The sequence below is a fragment of the Megalops cyprinoides genome, chromosome 22, assembly GCF_013368585.1.
Source record: "Megalops cyprinoides isolate fMegCyp1 chromosome 22, fMegCyp1.pri, whole genome shotgun sequence".
In the NCBI taxonomy this organism is placed as follows: Eukaryota; Metazoa; Chordata; class Actinopteri; order Elopiformes; family Megalopidae; genus Megalops; species Megalops cyprinoides.
The window spans coordinates 27,478,671-27,493,670 of record NC_050604.1 but is presented as its reverse complement, the minus strand read 5'-3'; the positions used below and the strand labels follow the sequence as shown (position 1 = coordinate 27,493,670).

The window sequence follows — 15,000 nt, the reverse complement described above, 5'->3', positions numbered from 1 at the left end:
CAGAACCAATGACCTGTGATAAATAACCTTAAACTATTCTCCATGTAAATGCATACAAAGCTACTGTTCTATAGAGTGTTGCATATACAGTACAGTGAATTACATTTCTACAAGGAAGAAAAATAGCTGGCATACAGGAAGCGTTGCATAATGTTACAACTCGTTTGCAGTAAAGACAGAAGGCAAAATCCACTTGCCAGGCGGATCCCCACAGAGCCAGAGCTGCAGAGAGCAAGCTTAAGGCAACGGTAGCAAGGAAAAACTCCCCAATTAACAGAAAGAAACCTTGAGCAGAACCCAGCTCAGAGGGGGAGCCCATCTGCTTCTGGCCGGCACTGGGCAGATAGAATTAGAGAGAGTCTTAAAGTTGTATAATGTACTATAAGACATTTGAGTTAGATAGACAGCAGTAATTAACGACATAGTAATTATAAAATCTATCCTATAATGTCCGGTTCTTGGCACGCAGTTGGCTTGATGGGCAGGGCAGCGAGGTAGCAGGACTGTTTGGTTCTTAGCACGCAGTTGGTTTGACTATGGCAGAATAACCAGGGGATGAGAGGCAAGGGGCCAGCACAATCATGAGGGTGACCCTAAGGCAGTCAACACCAGACCACAGCCGGATCAGCCTGCCGCAGGGACGCTGTGAGCTGGAAGCCTGGAGCAGGGACACCGTGTGTGGCGTTAGGGTCTCCAATCCGTGTGCTGGCTCACCACTTCCGCTGAACTCCGCCATGATGTCATGGTTGCTGTGCTGAGTGTGGGGCGGAGAAAGAGGAAGAGAGGTCAGAGGAAGTGACAGGGCGATTTGGAAACGCTCTGGTTCTTTCGAGTGACAGAGGCCACGGCGGTAACTCCCAGGACGTCCCCTAATGTTGACTGTGAGGAGCATGGGGGACGTGACCAAACCAGGAGCCATCATGACTCACCTGGACTTTCCAAACACCCTGCACACTGCCCTCTCACACTGCCCTCTCACACTGCCCTCTCACACTGCCCCTTCACACTGCCCCTTCACACTGCCCTCTCACACTGCCCTCTCACACTGCCCCCTGCACACTGCCCCCTGCACACTGCCCTCTCACACTGCCCTCTCACACTGCCCCCTGCACACTGCCCTCTCACACTGCCCTCTCACACTGCCCCTTCACACTGCCCCTTCACACTGCCCTCTCACACTGCCCTCTCACACTGCCCCCTGCACACTGCCCCCTGCACACTGCCCCCTTCACACTGCCCTCTCACACTGCCCTCTCACACTGCCCCCTGCACACTGCCCCTTCACACTGCCCTCTCACACTGCCCTCTCACACTGCCCTCTCACACTGCCCCCTGCACACTGCCCCCTCACACTGCCCTCTCACACTGCCCCCTGCACACTGCCCCCTGCACACTGCCCTCTCACACTGCCCTCTCACACTGCCCCCTGCACACTGCCCCCTCACACTGCCCCCTGCACACTGCCCCCTGCACACTGCCCTCTCACACTGCCCTCTCACACTGCCCCCTCACACTGCCCCCTGCATACTGCCCCCTGCACACTGCCCTCTGCACACTGCCCCCTCACACTGCCCTCTGCACACTGCCCTCTCACACTGCCCCCTGCACACTGCCCCCTGCACACTGCCCTCTCACACTGCCCCCTGCACACTGCCCTCTCACACTGCCCTCTGCACACTGCCCTCTCACACTGCCCCCTGCACACTGCCCCTTCACACTGCCCCCTGCACACTGCCCCCTCACACTGCCCTCTCACACTGCCCCCTCACACTGCCCCCTGCACACTGCCCTCTCACACTGCCCTCTCACACTGCCCCCTGCACACTGCCCTCTCACACTGCCCTCTCACACTGCCCTCTCACACTGCCCCCTGCACACTGCCCCCTCACACTGCCCCCTCACACTGCCCCCTGCACACTGCCCTCTCACACTGCCCTCTCACACTGCCCCCTCACACTGCCCCCTCACACTGCCCCCTGCACACTGCCCCCTGCACACTGCCCCCTGCACACTGCCCTCTCACACTGCCCTCTCACACTGCCCCCTCACACTGCCCCCTGCACACTGCCCTCTCACACTGCCCCCTCACACTGCCCTCTCACACTGCCCTCTCACACTGCCCCCTGCACACTGCCCCCTCACACTGCCCTCTCACACTGCCCTCTCACACTGCCCTCTCACACTGCCCCCTCACACTGCCCCCTCACACTGCCCCCTGCACACTGCCCCCTGCACACTGCCCCCTGCACACTGCCCTCTCACACTGCCCTCTCACACTGCCCCCTCACACTGCCCCCTCACACTGCCCCCTGCACACTGCCCCCTGCACACTGCCCTCTCACACTGCCCCCTGCACACTGCCCTCTCACACTGCCCTCTCACACTGCCCTCTGCACACTGCCCTCTCACACTGCCCTCTGCACACTGCCCCCTCACACTGCCCTCTCACACTGCCCCCTCACACTGCCCCCTGCACACTGCCCCCTCACACTGCCCCCTGCACACTGCCCCCTCACACTGCCCTCTCACACTGCCCCCTCACACTGCCCCCTGCACACTGCCCCTTCACACTGCCCCCTGCACACTGCCCCCTCACACTGCCCTCTCACACTGCCCCCTCACACTGCCCCCTGCACACTGCCCTCTCACACTGCCCTCTCACACTGCCCCCTGCACACTGCCCTCTCACACTGCCCTCTCACACTGCCCTCTCACACTGCCCCCTGCACACTGCCCCCTCACACTGCCCCCTCACACTGCCCCCTGCACACTGCCCTCTCACACTGCCCTCTCACACTGCCCCCTCACACTGCCCCCTCACACTGCCCCCTGCACACTGCCCCCTGCACACTGCCCCCTGCACACTGCCCTCTCACACTGCCCTCTCACACTGCCCCCTCACACTGCCCCCTGCACACTGCCCTCTCACACTGCCCCCTGCACACTGCCCCCTCACACTGCCCTCTCACACTGCCCCCTCACACTGCCCCCTCACACTGCCCCCTGCACACTGCCCCCTGCACACTGCCCTCTCACACTGCCCTCTCACACTGCCCCCTCACACTGCCCTCTCACACTGCCCCCTGCACACTGCCCTCTCACACTGCCCTCTCACACTGCCCCCTGCACACTGCCCTCTCACACTGCCCCCTGCACACTGCCCTCTCACACTGCCCCCTGCACACTGCCCTCTCACACTGCCCTCTCACACTGCCCTCTCACACTGCCCCCTCACACTGCCCTCTCACACTGCCCCCTGCACACTGCCCCCTCACACTGCCCCCTGCCCCCTGCACACTGCCCCCTCACACTGCCCCCTGCACACTGCCCCCTCACACTGCCCTCTCACACTGCCCCCTGCACACTGCCTCCTGCACACTGCCCTCTCACACTGCCCTCTCACACTGCCCCCTGCACACTGCCCCCTCACACTGCCCCCTGCACACTGCCCCCTCACACTGCCCTCTCATCACTCCAAACCCTGCTCCCCCTTCACACTGTACACTGCACCGTACTCTGTACCTACGCAACACCTGCGCTTACTCTCTATCCACCCAATACCTGCACACTTTCTCTTTCCTTTATCTTTTCCTTACCCAACCTGTGCTCCATTTTTTCCTTTCCTACCTCCCTCTTCCTCTGATCAGATTTCACTCCCCACATCATTTCAAATCTATGTTTCTCTTACGTTTGTTGAGTTTGTCTCGCTGCATCTTGTGAATGTTTGGTTGTTCTGTTCTGTTTATGTTTTGATCACTGCTTAAATCATGATACTATAATTTCCACTTACAGAATGTGAAGGTCTGGCTATGATTTTAAGGCCTTGGTTCTCTTAATTTAGTCAATATTTGTTGTCTGTCACAAAAAGTACAATCCAGCCATGGAAGCTGTAGTCTAAGGAGGCTGCTGATCTATTGTTGGCCTGGAAATAAACCACAGATGGTGAAGAAAATCGTATGCTTGCATAGGTTCATGTGGAAGTGTGTGTGTGCGTGCATATGTGCGTGTGTGTGCGTGCATGTGTCTGTGTGTGTGTGTGTGTGTGTGTGTGTGCGTGTGTGTTTGTGAGTGTGCGTGCGTCCGTCTATGTGTGTGTGTGTGTGTGTTTGTGTGTGGTGTGTGTGCATGTGTGTACATGTGTGTGTGACTGTTTGCGTGCGTGCATCCGTCTCGATGTGTGTGTGTGTGTGCGTGTGTGTGTGTGTGTGCATGTGTGTGTGTGCTGCGTGTGTGTATGCATGCGTCTGTGTGTGTGTGTGCGTGTGTGTGTGTTTGTGTGTGGTGTGTGTGCGTGCGTGTGTGTATGCGTCAGTCTGTGTGTGTGTGTGTGTGTGCCTATGTGTGTGTGTGTGCGTGCGTGCATCTGTCTGTGTGTGTGTGTGTGTGCATGGGTGTATCATAGTTCTTTGGAGACTCTGAAATAACCTTAAAAATCATTTAATCTGTGAATGACTCCATTGCCTGTGTGCTGGTGCCACTGCTATGCCTGAGTCACAGAGGAAGTGATGCAATAATCACAGAGAATGCAGGATGTGACCTCACTGGCATTACAGTACAGCGCAGAGCAAAAATAACACTGTTCCAAATAACACTGTGAAAAATAGAAGTCTGGTCAGAGAATATAAGAGGAAAACATGATAAATGACATTACAGGCATTTAGCAGATGTTCTTATCCGGAGCAACTTACATAGGTTGCAATTTTTACATGTTATCCATTTACACAGATGGATATTTACTGAGACAATTCGGGGTTAACTACCTTGCCCAGTGCCCCAGTGGGGAATCGAACCACTAACCTTTTGGTTACGAGTCCGGCTCCTTACCGCTATGCTACACTACCGCCAGCACAGAGTGGCAGCAGCGGATGTGAGCGGGTGATGGGATCCGCCGTGTCTCAGCAGGGCTGTATTATCTGCACCACATCTGGGAATTACCAGGTCCTCAGACTTCAGCTGATCCCAGATCAGCCTGTCCTTCAGTGTCACTGTGTCACAGCGCCTGGGGTCACGCGGTCACAGGGAAGTTCCACACTCTGACGCCTCGCACACTCAGAGGTGCGTGGAAATGATGCAAGCCCAGCAGAGGGGTTATGTCATTGCTGAGCTGCCATCCAATCAGAGGCCAGTCATGCATCCTGTGTTCCACCCTGTCACAGAAGGAGTGAGCGTGCATGTGTGAGTGAGCAGGTACACGCGTGAGTGAGCAGGTACACGCGTGAGTGTGAGCAGGTACACGTGTGTGTGTGAGAACGTACACGCGTGTGAGTGAGCAGGTGGCGCTACTTTGGGAGCTTGTAAATACTAAGACATGGCATGTGTTTGATACATCCAGCCAAGGGTTCACAGTGTGGTGTAGCAGCTAAAGTCTCACAGTGTGGTGTAGCAGCTAAGGGCTCACGGTGTGGTGTAGCAGCTAAGGGCTCACAGTGTGGTGTAGCAGCTAAGGGCTCACGGTGTGGTGTAGCAGCTAAGGGCTCACAGTGTGGTGTAGCAGCTATAATCTCACAGTGTGGTGTAGCAGCTATAATCTCACAGTGTGGTGTAGCAGCTAAGGGCTCACGGTGTGGTGTTGCAGCTATAATCTCACAGTGTGGTGTAGCAGCTAAGGGCTCACGGTGTGGTGTAGCAGCTAAGGGCTCACAGTGTGGTGTAGCAGCTAGGGGCTCACGGTGTGGTGTAGCAGCTAAGGGCTCACAGTGTGGTGTAGCAGCTAAGGGCTCACAGTGTGGTGTAGCAGCTATAATCTCACAGTGTGGTGTAGCAGCTAAGGGCTCACGGTGTGGTGTAGCAGCTAAGGGCTCACAGTGTGGTGTAGCAGCTAGGGGCTCACGGTGTGGTGTAGCAGCTATAATCTCACAGTGTGGTGTAGCAGCTAAGGGCTCACAGTGTGGTGTAGCAGCTATAATCTCACAGTGTGGTGTAGCAGCTAAGGGCTCACGGTGTGGTGTAGCAGCTATAATCTCACGGTGTGGTGTAGCAGCTAAGGGCTCACGGTGTGGTGTAGCAGCTAAAGTCTCACGGTGTGGTGTAGCAGCTAAAGTCTCACGGTATGGTGTAGCAGCTAAAGTCTCACAGTGTGGTGTAGCAGCTAAGGGTTCACGGTGTGGTGTAGCAGCTAGGGGCTCACAGTGTGGTGTAGCAGCTAGGAGGCTGTGGAAGGCTGGAGGAGCAGCTCTCACCCCCCTCTCCCTCTGCTGCTGCTCCGCATGAGCAGATGGGCCCCCACAGGCGAGGATCTGGGGGATTAGTGGCTCTGACTGGCAGGGTGCCTGCAGAGCGGAGCCCCACAGCGCAGACAGGGGAGCCGGGCCCTGAGTTTGACTCACTGCTGAGCAGGAAGCTGAGATCCGAACATACCGGCCCCGTTTTCCCACCGCCTGCGTCAATACGCCGCCATCTCCTCGCTTATGTGGAATACAAACTCCTCCGAATAATCCCAGACACACAGACAGCTTTATATGAGCATCACTTACAGAAAATATCAATGTATCACTCAATCAGAATTTTAACATTTTCTCAGAAAAGCAGAGATGTTACAAGAAACACAAAGGAAATGGTTTAGACGATATTTAGAAGCATTTTTCAACAATATTTACTTTTGAAAACTTGACTTGGAACTGAAAACTCAGTTAAAACTTTGCAGATGTTAATGTTCAGCATGATTGCAATGATAATCATATCATATCCACGACACAGAGGACTGTCTCATTCCGCATCTGAAGGGCAGGTGTGAGTGTTAAGGAGACAGAATGTTCAGGTGTGAAAGTGTTAAGGAGACAGAATGTTCAGGTCTGAAAGTGTTAAGGAGAGAGACAGGGTAACAGCCCAGGCACACATGTTTGAGAAAGGATTTGTTTACATTGCACAACAGCATCTTTAAATACTGGTAGCTGTGAAAAAAATTTATTTCCCTAAACGTTTAAACCTTCCCACAGGGAAAACCCCACCACTTCAACTCTCACCAATAATCAAACGGCCCAAATCTGCACTTCATGGACAAACACATACCAAAGTGGAATTTTTAAGGTGGAAGAATTGGATGCTCATACAACTGTATTCCTAAACTCCTCCAGTGGACTCTGTCTTTGTAGGGTAAAGTGTTGGTGTGTCAGTAAAACAGAGGGAATAATGACACGGAAGCAGTGTGGCATGTTGTGAGTGTAATATTTTGTTTTGATTATCATTTTTACTCATGTTTCTTATCCCTGAGGGTGTGACACTGGCAGTGTGGGGCTGTGTTATTCATTTTACAGGAAAGGGAAACAGTCAGGTGAACAGGCCTCGGCACGTCCAGCTCCTGCCTTTTCTCACAGTTTCTGCAGTGTTGCAGAAATGTTGCAGAAATGTGTCGCTGCAGGTACAGTATGGCAGCAGAGTTCTGGTTTTGTTATCAGCTGCTCCCCTCGGCCTCTCTTCTGCGACGGAGGGGGAATTCTCCTGATGTCCCGTCTCTGGAAGCCCCACTCCTCCCGGTACCTCCCTGCCCCCTCTGAAACCCAGCCAGACCTTTCCTCTGGGATTCTGGGATAGCTCATGGAGGTTCCTGAGAGCTGGGACTCCAGCACACAGCAGTTGTCTGTACAGGTGAGCACCTCACATGACCTTACTGCCACTGCCAGCTTGGATCACAGCCATCAGTGCAGGAGAGGGTACAACAAGCATGAAGTATGAGGCAGGGCAGCAGTGTAGCATAGTGGTTAAGGAGCAGGACTTGTATCTGAAAGGTTGCCGGTTTGATTCCCTACAGGGGCACTGCTGCTGTACCCTTGAGCAAGGTATGTAACCCACAACTGCCTCACTAAATATCCAGCTGTATTGATAACATTGTTAAAAACCTGCCATTGATGTAAATCGCTCTGGATAAGAGCGTCTGTTGAATGCCAGTAATGTAATGCAGTGGGGGAGGCCATATTGCAGAACAGATGAAAAAGCCAGGCAACAAAACTCCTGAATGCTTTGTATGCAGCCTACATTTTAGCTGTGTCCAAAACTGTGTCCAAAATTGCATAAATAATCAATATCCAAAACAAAGTCAAATCCTGTACAAACAGGAAAAATCCCAAAATACAAAGGAAGCCAAGAAAAACTGCCAAGAAGGATTAAAATGCAACTGCCCCTTTAAATGCAAAAACTACAAAAACCCACAATGCGATGCAAGAAAAAGAAAAAAGCACGGAGCTCACCCACTTCTCATCATTTCTCTCCACTGTTAATTTCACTTTCCCCAGAAATGGGCCCACTAAACAGCACTCTCTTGCTAAGTGCTTAGTGATCCCAAAAGAGAGTTCTATATTTTGCAAAACTGGATTCTGTTTTTCTGCCACAAACACACAGAGCCACGCTCAAGCAGCAGACCCCACTTCCTGCATCCGCAAAGAAGCAACAGCAGCAGTTTCTGAAAGGGCCCCTGCTAACTGCATGCTTTATGTGGAAAACATGGAGAAAATACAGTATATACAAATTGTAAAAATGAGAAAATGTATTGTACATGGCATTTGGCTATCTGAAATATTTTTAAAGAACACAAGAAAGTTCATGATGACAAAACAGTTTTGCACATTGCTTTGGAAACAAATTACAAAAATGTCTCTTCTTCTTAATGGTTCAGACTCCCTGAACTTGTCATAGATAGATAAGAAAAGTGTTGCATAGCAAAAAATACTTCCTAGCTCATCAACTGTACGAGTGCCAGAGCAAACTTCAGATAAATTTTACATTAAGTCTATGAGAGGTAGGGTGTCTCTGGCCCATTCAGCTTTAAACCATGTCTCTTTTTGAAATGATCTGATTTCATTAACAGGAGTAAAAACAGGAGAAAATATCCTTTTTCAGTGTCTGGCTGGAAGAGGTTTCTCGCAAGGTTTGTATTTCAATAAGCCATTCCACTGAGTGTGTGTGTGTGTGTGTGTGTGTGTGTGTGTGTCATTTTAAACTCCACAGCTCACACATGCGGCAGCCTCACAGACCTCACAGACCTCGCAGACCTCACTACCTCACAGACCTCACAGACCTCACAGACCTCGCAGACCTTGCAGACCTCACAGACCTCACAGACCTCACTACCTCACAGACCTCACTACCTCACAGACCTCACAGACCTCGCAGACCTCACAGACCTCACAGACCTCACTACCTCACAGACCTCACAGACCTCACTACCTCACAGACCTCACAGACCTCGCAGACCTCACAGACCTCACTACCTCACAGACCTCACAGACCTCACTACCTCACAGCTCTTGAAGAACACCAGCTGGAAGTCCCAGTGAAGTGACACAACTGCTCACAGTCTCTTATTTATGCAGAATTGTGCAACTTATCTGTCAACCTTTGAGAGTCTGGAGAGTCAGGGTGTGTCTCTGTTTAAAGAAATGATAAAGAGACACAATAGAGAAAGAGAGAGAGAGAGAGAATGCACAGCCCAAACCAGAGCTGGACCTTGTGGTAAAAACATGTTCCCAGAAGCTGCCGAGCGCATGAGGAAGTGGACATGTCTGGGCACTGATAGCAGTCTGTATGGGTTAGTGACTGCTGACTGCAACCGGAAGGATGTATAGTTCATCATAATAGGCAATTTCAACAGGCAATGGCCACTTTCTTTTACTGCACTCACACACTTTATTGGACCATCAGGGCTTTATCATTATTTTATTGATATATTGTATCCTTAATTTAGCTGCTTATTTGTGGATGAGTGGAGGAGCATTAGGAGCATTGCCAGATAATGTCCTGTCTTCAGAGGGACACAGTAGGAGCTGAGGCGTGTCCTCACAGTGAGGCCAAATCTTTGCTCCTCATTTGTGCAGATACACGCTTATTAAACAGAGTCATTAATGCACGCTGAGTCAAGCTGGGTTTCAGAGGCAGCCGCCATTCACAGCGGATCGTGTGTGCTGTGTGGCAGAGCCGGGATTCACAGTGGATTGCGTGTGCTGTGTGGCAGAGCCGCGATTCACAGCGGATTGCGTGTGCTGTGTGGCAGAGCCGCGATTCACAGCGGATTGTGTGTGCTGTGTGGCAGAGCCGCGATTCACAGCGGATTGCGTGTGCTGTCTGCCTGTGGCCGGCTGGGGGCTCGGCCTCTGTGCGGGGCGCAGGTCACTGTGCAGTCGCAGGATGTTGTGAAACTCTGTGTTATAGCTGCATTACCCCAGCACAGGCTGCTGGGAAGCCCACAGTCCCGCCGCAGACCCCAGAGCTTAGCTGGACTCATAACTGCGGTTTGGAGCCATCCTCACAACCGGATGAATTTTCAGCGTCTGTTTAATTCTGCGGCCAACAGATGCACAGATCAAAACAATTTCAGGCTTTCAGCTGGCGACATTCAAACAAAAATGAGGAACGTATTAAATCTGACTGCTTCATATCTGCGTCAACAAATATGCTGGGGCAGATGTGTGCCTGTGTGTGTGTATCTGTGTACAGCCAGTGGCGGCTGCTTGGAGCAAGGGAAGCCAGCCTCAATTTCTAAATGATTCCAGCCTTTTTCTTGTTACATATTTAAAAATGTGAAAATATAAATCAGCATTGCATGTTGTCATTTTGACTTTGAGACGTTTGACAGAATAGTAATGATACATAATGCATTTAATAATGACATATGAAGGGTTTCTGACTGCAGTCTGACCCCACCCCTCCCCATCACAGCCGCTGCCCCCAGCCTGCTCTTCCTGGGGGTGTGTCTTCATCGACCTGATTGGTTCAGCTGCTCCAGTTAGTTACTCAGCTGTATACTTTCTATTGTGGCACGATGAAAAAAGCTGTAAAATGCAGACACATGAGTGGAGTAACACAGAACACAGAGCCACTGCGTAAAAATGCAGAAATGTTCACCCAAACACGAGCTCTGCGAGAGAGGAGAGGAAAGATTGTGGAAATTCCCCGTCGGGCAGGTGAGGTGAGCAGTGAGGTGTGCAGGTGACACAGGCGTGTCTGGAATGCGGGTGGGGGGGGGGTGCAGTGACTCCTGTCTCTGTGTGCTGTGAGGGTCGGGGGGTGACACTCCCACTGTACTGAGTGTGTCGTTATTAAGGTTTGGTATCTGGGTAAAAGAGCAGCGCACTGAGCTAACACTATGTGAGTGAGGAGCTGACACTGTATCCCTCATTTCCTGGCCTAAGGCTCATTGCTCACTGTGTGTTACAGTGTTATTGGTCACCATTCATACCAAGAACATTAGCTCTGCTGACACTGCTGGAGTGCTCACTGAGGCCCAGAGCCGCGCAGCTGTTCCAGCGGGGGGATGACTGCAGGGGGATGAGTGCAGGGGGATGAGTGCAGGGGGAATGACTGCAGGGGGATGAGTGCAGGGGGAATGACTGCAGGGGGGATGAGTGCAGGGGGAATGACTGCAGGGGGGATGAGTGTGGGGGGATGAGTGCGGGGGGAATGACTGCAGGGGGGATGAGTGCAGGGGGAATGACTGCAGGGGGATGAGTGCGGGGGAATGACTGGGGCCTGAGCCCAGCTGCTCCCCACCGCCCCACTGAGGCTCAGTGTGTCTGAATATCGCAATATTAATATCGCAATATTGATGTCACATTCACAGGGAGGGGTGCAGAGTGCTGTGGGTGACACACCTGGGGGGAGTGGGGGGGCGAGTGCGTTACACAGTGAGAAAAGGAGTGAGAGGAGAGCAGAATGCACAAGAAAGACTACACACTGAAGGAGTGCGTCTCAGTGTGTGTCTCACTGTGTGCTCAGTGTGTCTCAGTGTGTGTCTCAGTGTGTGTCTCAGTGTGTGCTCAGTGTGTGCTCAGTGTGTGCTCAGTGTGCGTCTCAGTGTGTGTCTCAGTGTGCTCAGTGTGTCTCAGTGTGCTCAGTGTGTGCTCAGTGTGTGCTCAGTGTGCTCAGTGTGTCTCAGTGCGTCTCAGTGTGCTCAGTGTGTCTCAGTGCGTCTCAGTGTGCTCAGTGTGTGCTCAGTGTGCGTCTCAGTGTGTGTCTCAGTGTGCTCAGTGTGTCTCAGTGTGCTCAGTGTGTCTCAGTGCGTCTCAGTGTGCTCAGTGTGCTCAGTGTGTCTCAGTGTGTGTCTCAGTGCGTCTCAGTGTGCTCAGTGTGTGTCTCAGTGTGCTCAGTGTGTGCTCAGTGTGTGTCTCAGTGCGTCTCAGTGTGCTCAGTGTGTGCTCAGTGTGTCTCAGTGTGCTCAGTGTGTCTCAGTGTGCTCAGTGTGTGCTCAGTGTGTCTCAGTGTGCTCAGTGTGTCTCAGTGCGTCTCAGTGTGCTCAGTGTGTGCTCAGTGTGTGTCTCAGTGTGCTCAGTGTGTCTCAGTGTGTGCTCAGTGTGTCTCAGTGTGCTCAGTGTGTCTCAGTGTGTGAGCCTCAAAACAGGGCCAGAGACACGCACCTCTCTGTATCTTGTAATTGATGTTATATGCCGTAGTGTGTGGAAATGTGGCGCGGTGTGCTCTCGCCCTCAGCTCAGCCCTGACCTCTAACCTCTGACCTCTGACCTCTGACCTCTAACCCTGCAGCAGCACAGTAGCAGAAAAGCTTGTGAAGGATCAGTGTCAGGTCACACACTTTGTGTTCTGAGCGATGCATTACAGCACTGTAGAATCCTGCCCTGAGTTCCCAGCCCACTGCACAGGTTATCATCTGATTTATTTTTATATCTTTGTAATATTTTTGTTAATAAAACTTTTGTTTGACTCCACGGAAAGTGAGGGGTACTGGGCTGTCCTCAGAGAGCTGTGCTGTGCCACACCCGGGTGAGAGGCTTTTAATGAAAGCGTGCTGACGGTGCCGCTTCCTGCGGGGTAACGGAGCGTGAGTGTGACGGACACTGAGTGCTGTGGTTAGCGGGTGTTAACATGCTGCTGATGTCATTAATGCAAGCGGTGTCTGTCTGTCCATCGGCGCTGGGGGCAGTGATCGCGGCCGTCGCGGCCGTCACGCCCTCACGCTCTCCTCGGCTCTGCGTTTGCCCTGTGTGGAATATTACATCCATCACTCGAAGGCTTGTGAAGAAATGAAGTAGCCTGACGGTGATGCTTTCCTGCCCCTTGCCAAACTCGTGAGCTCAGAGCAGAAATTCCCAAGCTCTTGCGCAACAGTCTGAGTCACTTCCAGCTCCTGCTCTTATAAGCGCTGAGCGCTGGGGACAGCGGCAGATTCAAACCGCCTGCAGCCCGCGACAGCAGAGCCACACTGCTCAGCTTCACACCCAACAGCAGCCCTGCACACACCGCTGAAGCTCATCTCTACAACTCAGCTTCCTTCAGAGAGACAAACCATGGACAGAAGAACCTCAGCTGCCATCTTCCTGCTCCTGCTGGCCGTCCTCAGCACTGATGGTGAGACCGCTGTCATTTCTGTATGTTTACCAGTAACGTGTACGGCCACAGCACAGTGCTTTGCTGACTTAAGTGATCTTAAGTCATTATTGATTTTATTCATTTAACTTACATGCATTGTTGGAGAAATCAGAATGCAAGTATCATGTCTGTATTGCTGGTGAAGTGCAGAGATCACTGGTATAGATTGTTAAAACTGAGCTCTCCCTCTTGACGGCTGAGCTGACCCCTGACCTCTGACCTCTGGCCTTTGACCCTGTGCAGGGATGAGTCTGAGGGGACTGGGACTGGATCTGCGCTGTCGCTGCATCGAGACGGAGAGCCGGAAGATCGGGAAGCTCATCGAGAGCGTGGAGCTCTTCCCTCCCAGCTCACACTGCAAAGACACCGAGATCATGTGAGTCCCTCTACCCCTCTGCCAGAGATTCTCTTACATCCTGCCTGTCAGTCTGTCTCCTCCTCAGGCTGATGGTACTGGGGGTGTGGGCTCTCTCTCCCTGGGTCTAAGTCTCTCTCTCTCTGCTGCAGTGCTACGCTGAAAGGGACCGGTAAAGAGATCTGTCTGGACACCACTGCTCCCTGGGTCAAGAAGGTCATTGAAAAAATCCTGGCCAAGTAAGTCCCAATCAATCGCACACAAAGCTACAGGGTGGGCCAGGGAGTCCTGACCAATCACACACAGAGCTATAGAGCGGTGCAGGGAGTTTACTGAAGTTTATCAGATGTGATAATGATGCATCATACATTTCATACATTACTTGGCAATTTTGAATAACTGCAAGTAAAAATTTACTATGAAGGGACATAGATGTCCAGGTATGTCAGGTTTACAGTTAAAACTATGTGCAATCAATATCCAATCAAAAATCTTTTTTTCATTTTCACAGTCAATCCCCGTGAGGTCAGAGGGAGGGTGAATGGAGGCCCTGCGCTCTGTGCAAGCAGCTGTGAATTAGGAGCCCTGCTCACAATGAAGGGCTTTATCTCTGCATCTTATATTATTTATTTTATATTATAATATTTATGTTATTTATCTGTTATCTGCATAAATGTGCATAACGACACACAAACAGACACGCACACACACACATGCAGGAATGCGCAAGCACACGCACACACACACGTACACACACACACACACACACACACACACTAACACGCGCACACACACTCACCCACCCACACACACACACACAGACATTCCTCTTGTGATCGTATGATGTACATCCCTGAGATGGAAAGAAAATGTTTTTCTTTTGAATGTTATTTCACTGCTGAAATATGTTCTGAAATATCATCCTGACACTTGCGTGTCATATTGACACAGCCATTAGCTCTCATAAATGTCAGCTTTGCTGTTGTTATACCATTGGAACAACATGCTGTTGTACAGCTGTATGAATTTCATGTTTGAATCTGAAATGTGAAATACAGTTGATTTATTAAATCCTTCATGACTCCATCAGTTTGTTTATGTGTTTACATGATGATGATGATGATAATAATAATAATAAGAAGAAGAAGAAGAAGAAGAAGAAGAAGAAGAATCATCATCCTAGTTTCAGTGGTGAGAGCACTGTGATTGCTCCTACAGTAAATATGTGCTGTCCTGGTCTGTTCCCACATTATTTCACTAGCTTCAGATGAATTCACATCTGACTGGAACACCTTAAAGTGTGTGTCATTACAGAGACATATGGCATAAACCTT

At 51.5% G+C, this 15,000-nt stretch overlaps 1 protein-coding gene across 1 annotated transcript; it reads left to right on the top strand.

Moving 5' to 3' along the window:
• Positions 1-13,134: 13,134 nt before the first annotated feature.
• Positions 13,135-13,909, top strand: LOC118769691 (interleukin-8-like). The gene is made up of 3 exons (XM_036516952.1): positions 13,135-13,290; positions 13,555-13,687; positions 13,819-13,909. The coding sequence occupies exons 1-3, from the start codon at positions 13,230-13,232 to the stop codon at positions 13,907-13,909; spliced, it is 285 nt and encodes a 94-aa protein (XP_036372845.1). The 5' UTR covers positions 13,135-13,229.
• The last annotated feature ends 1,091 nt before the right edge of the window (positions 13,910-15,000 follow it).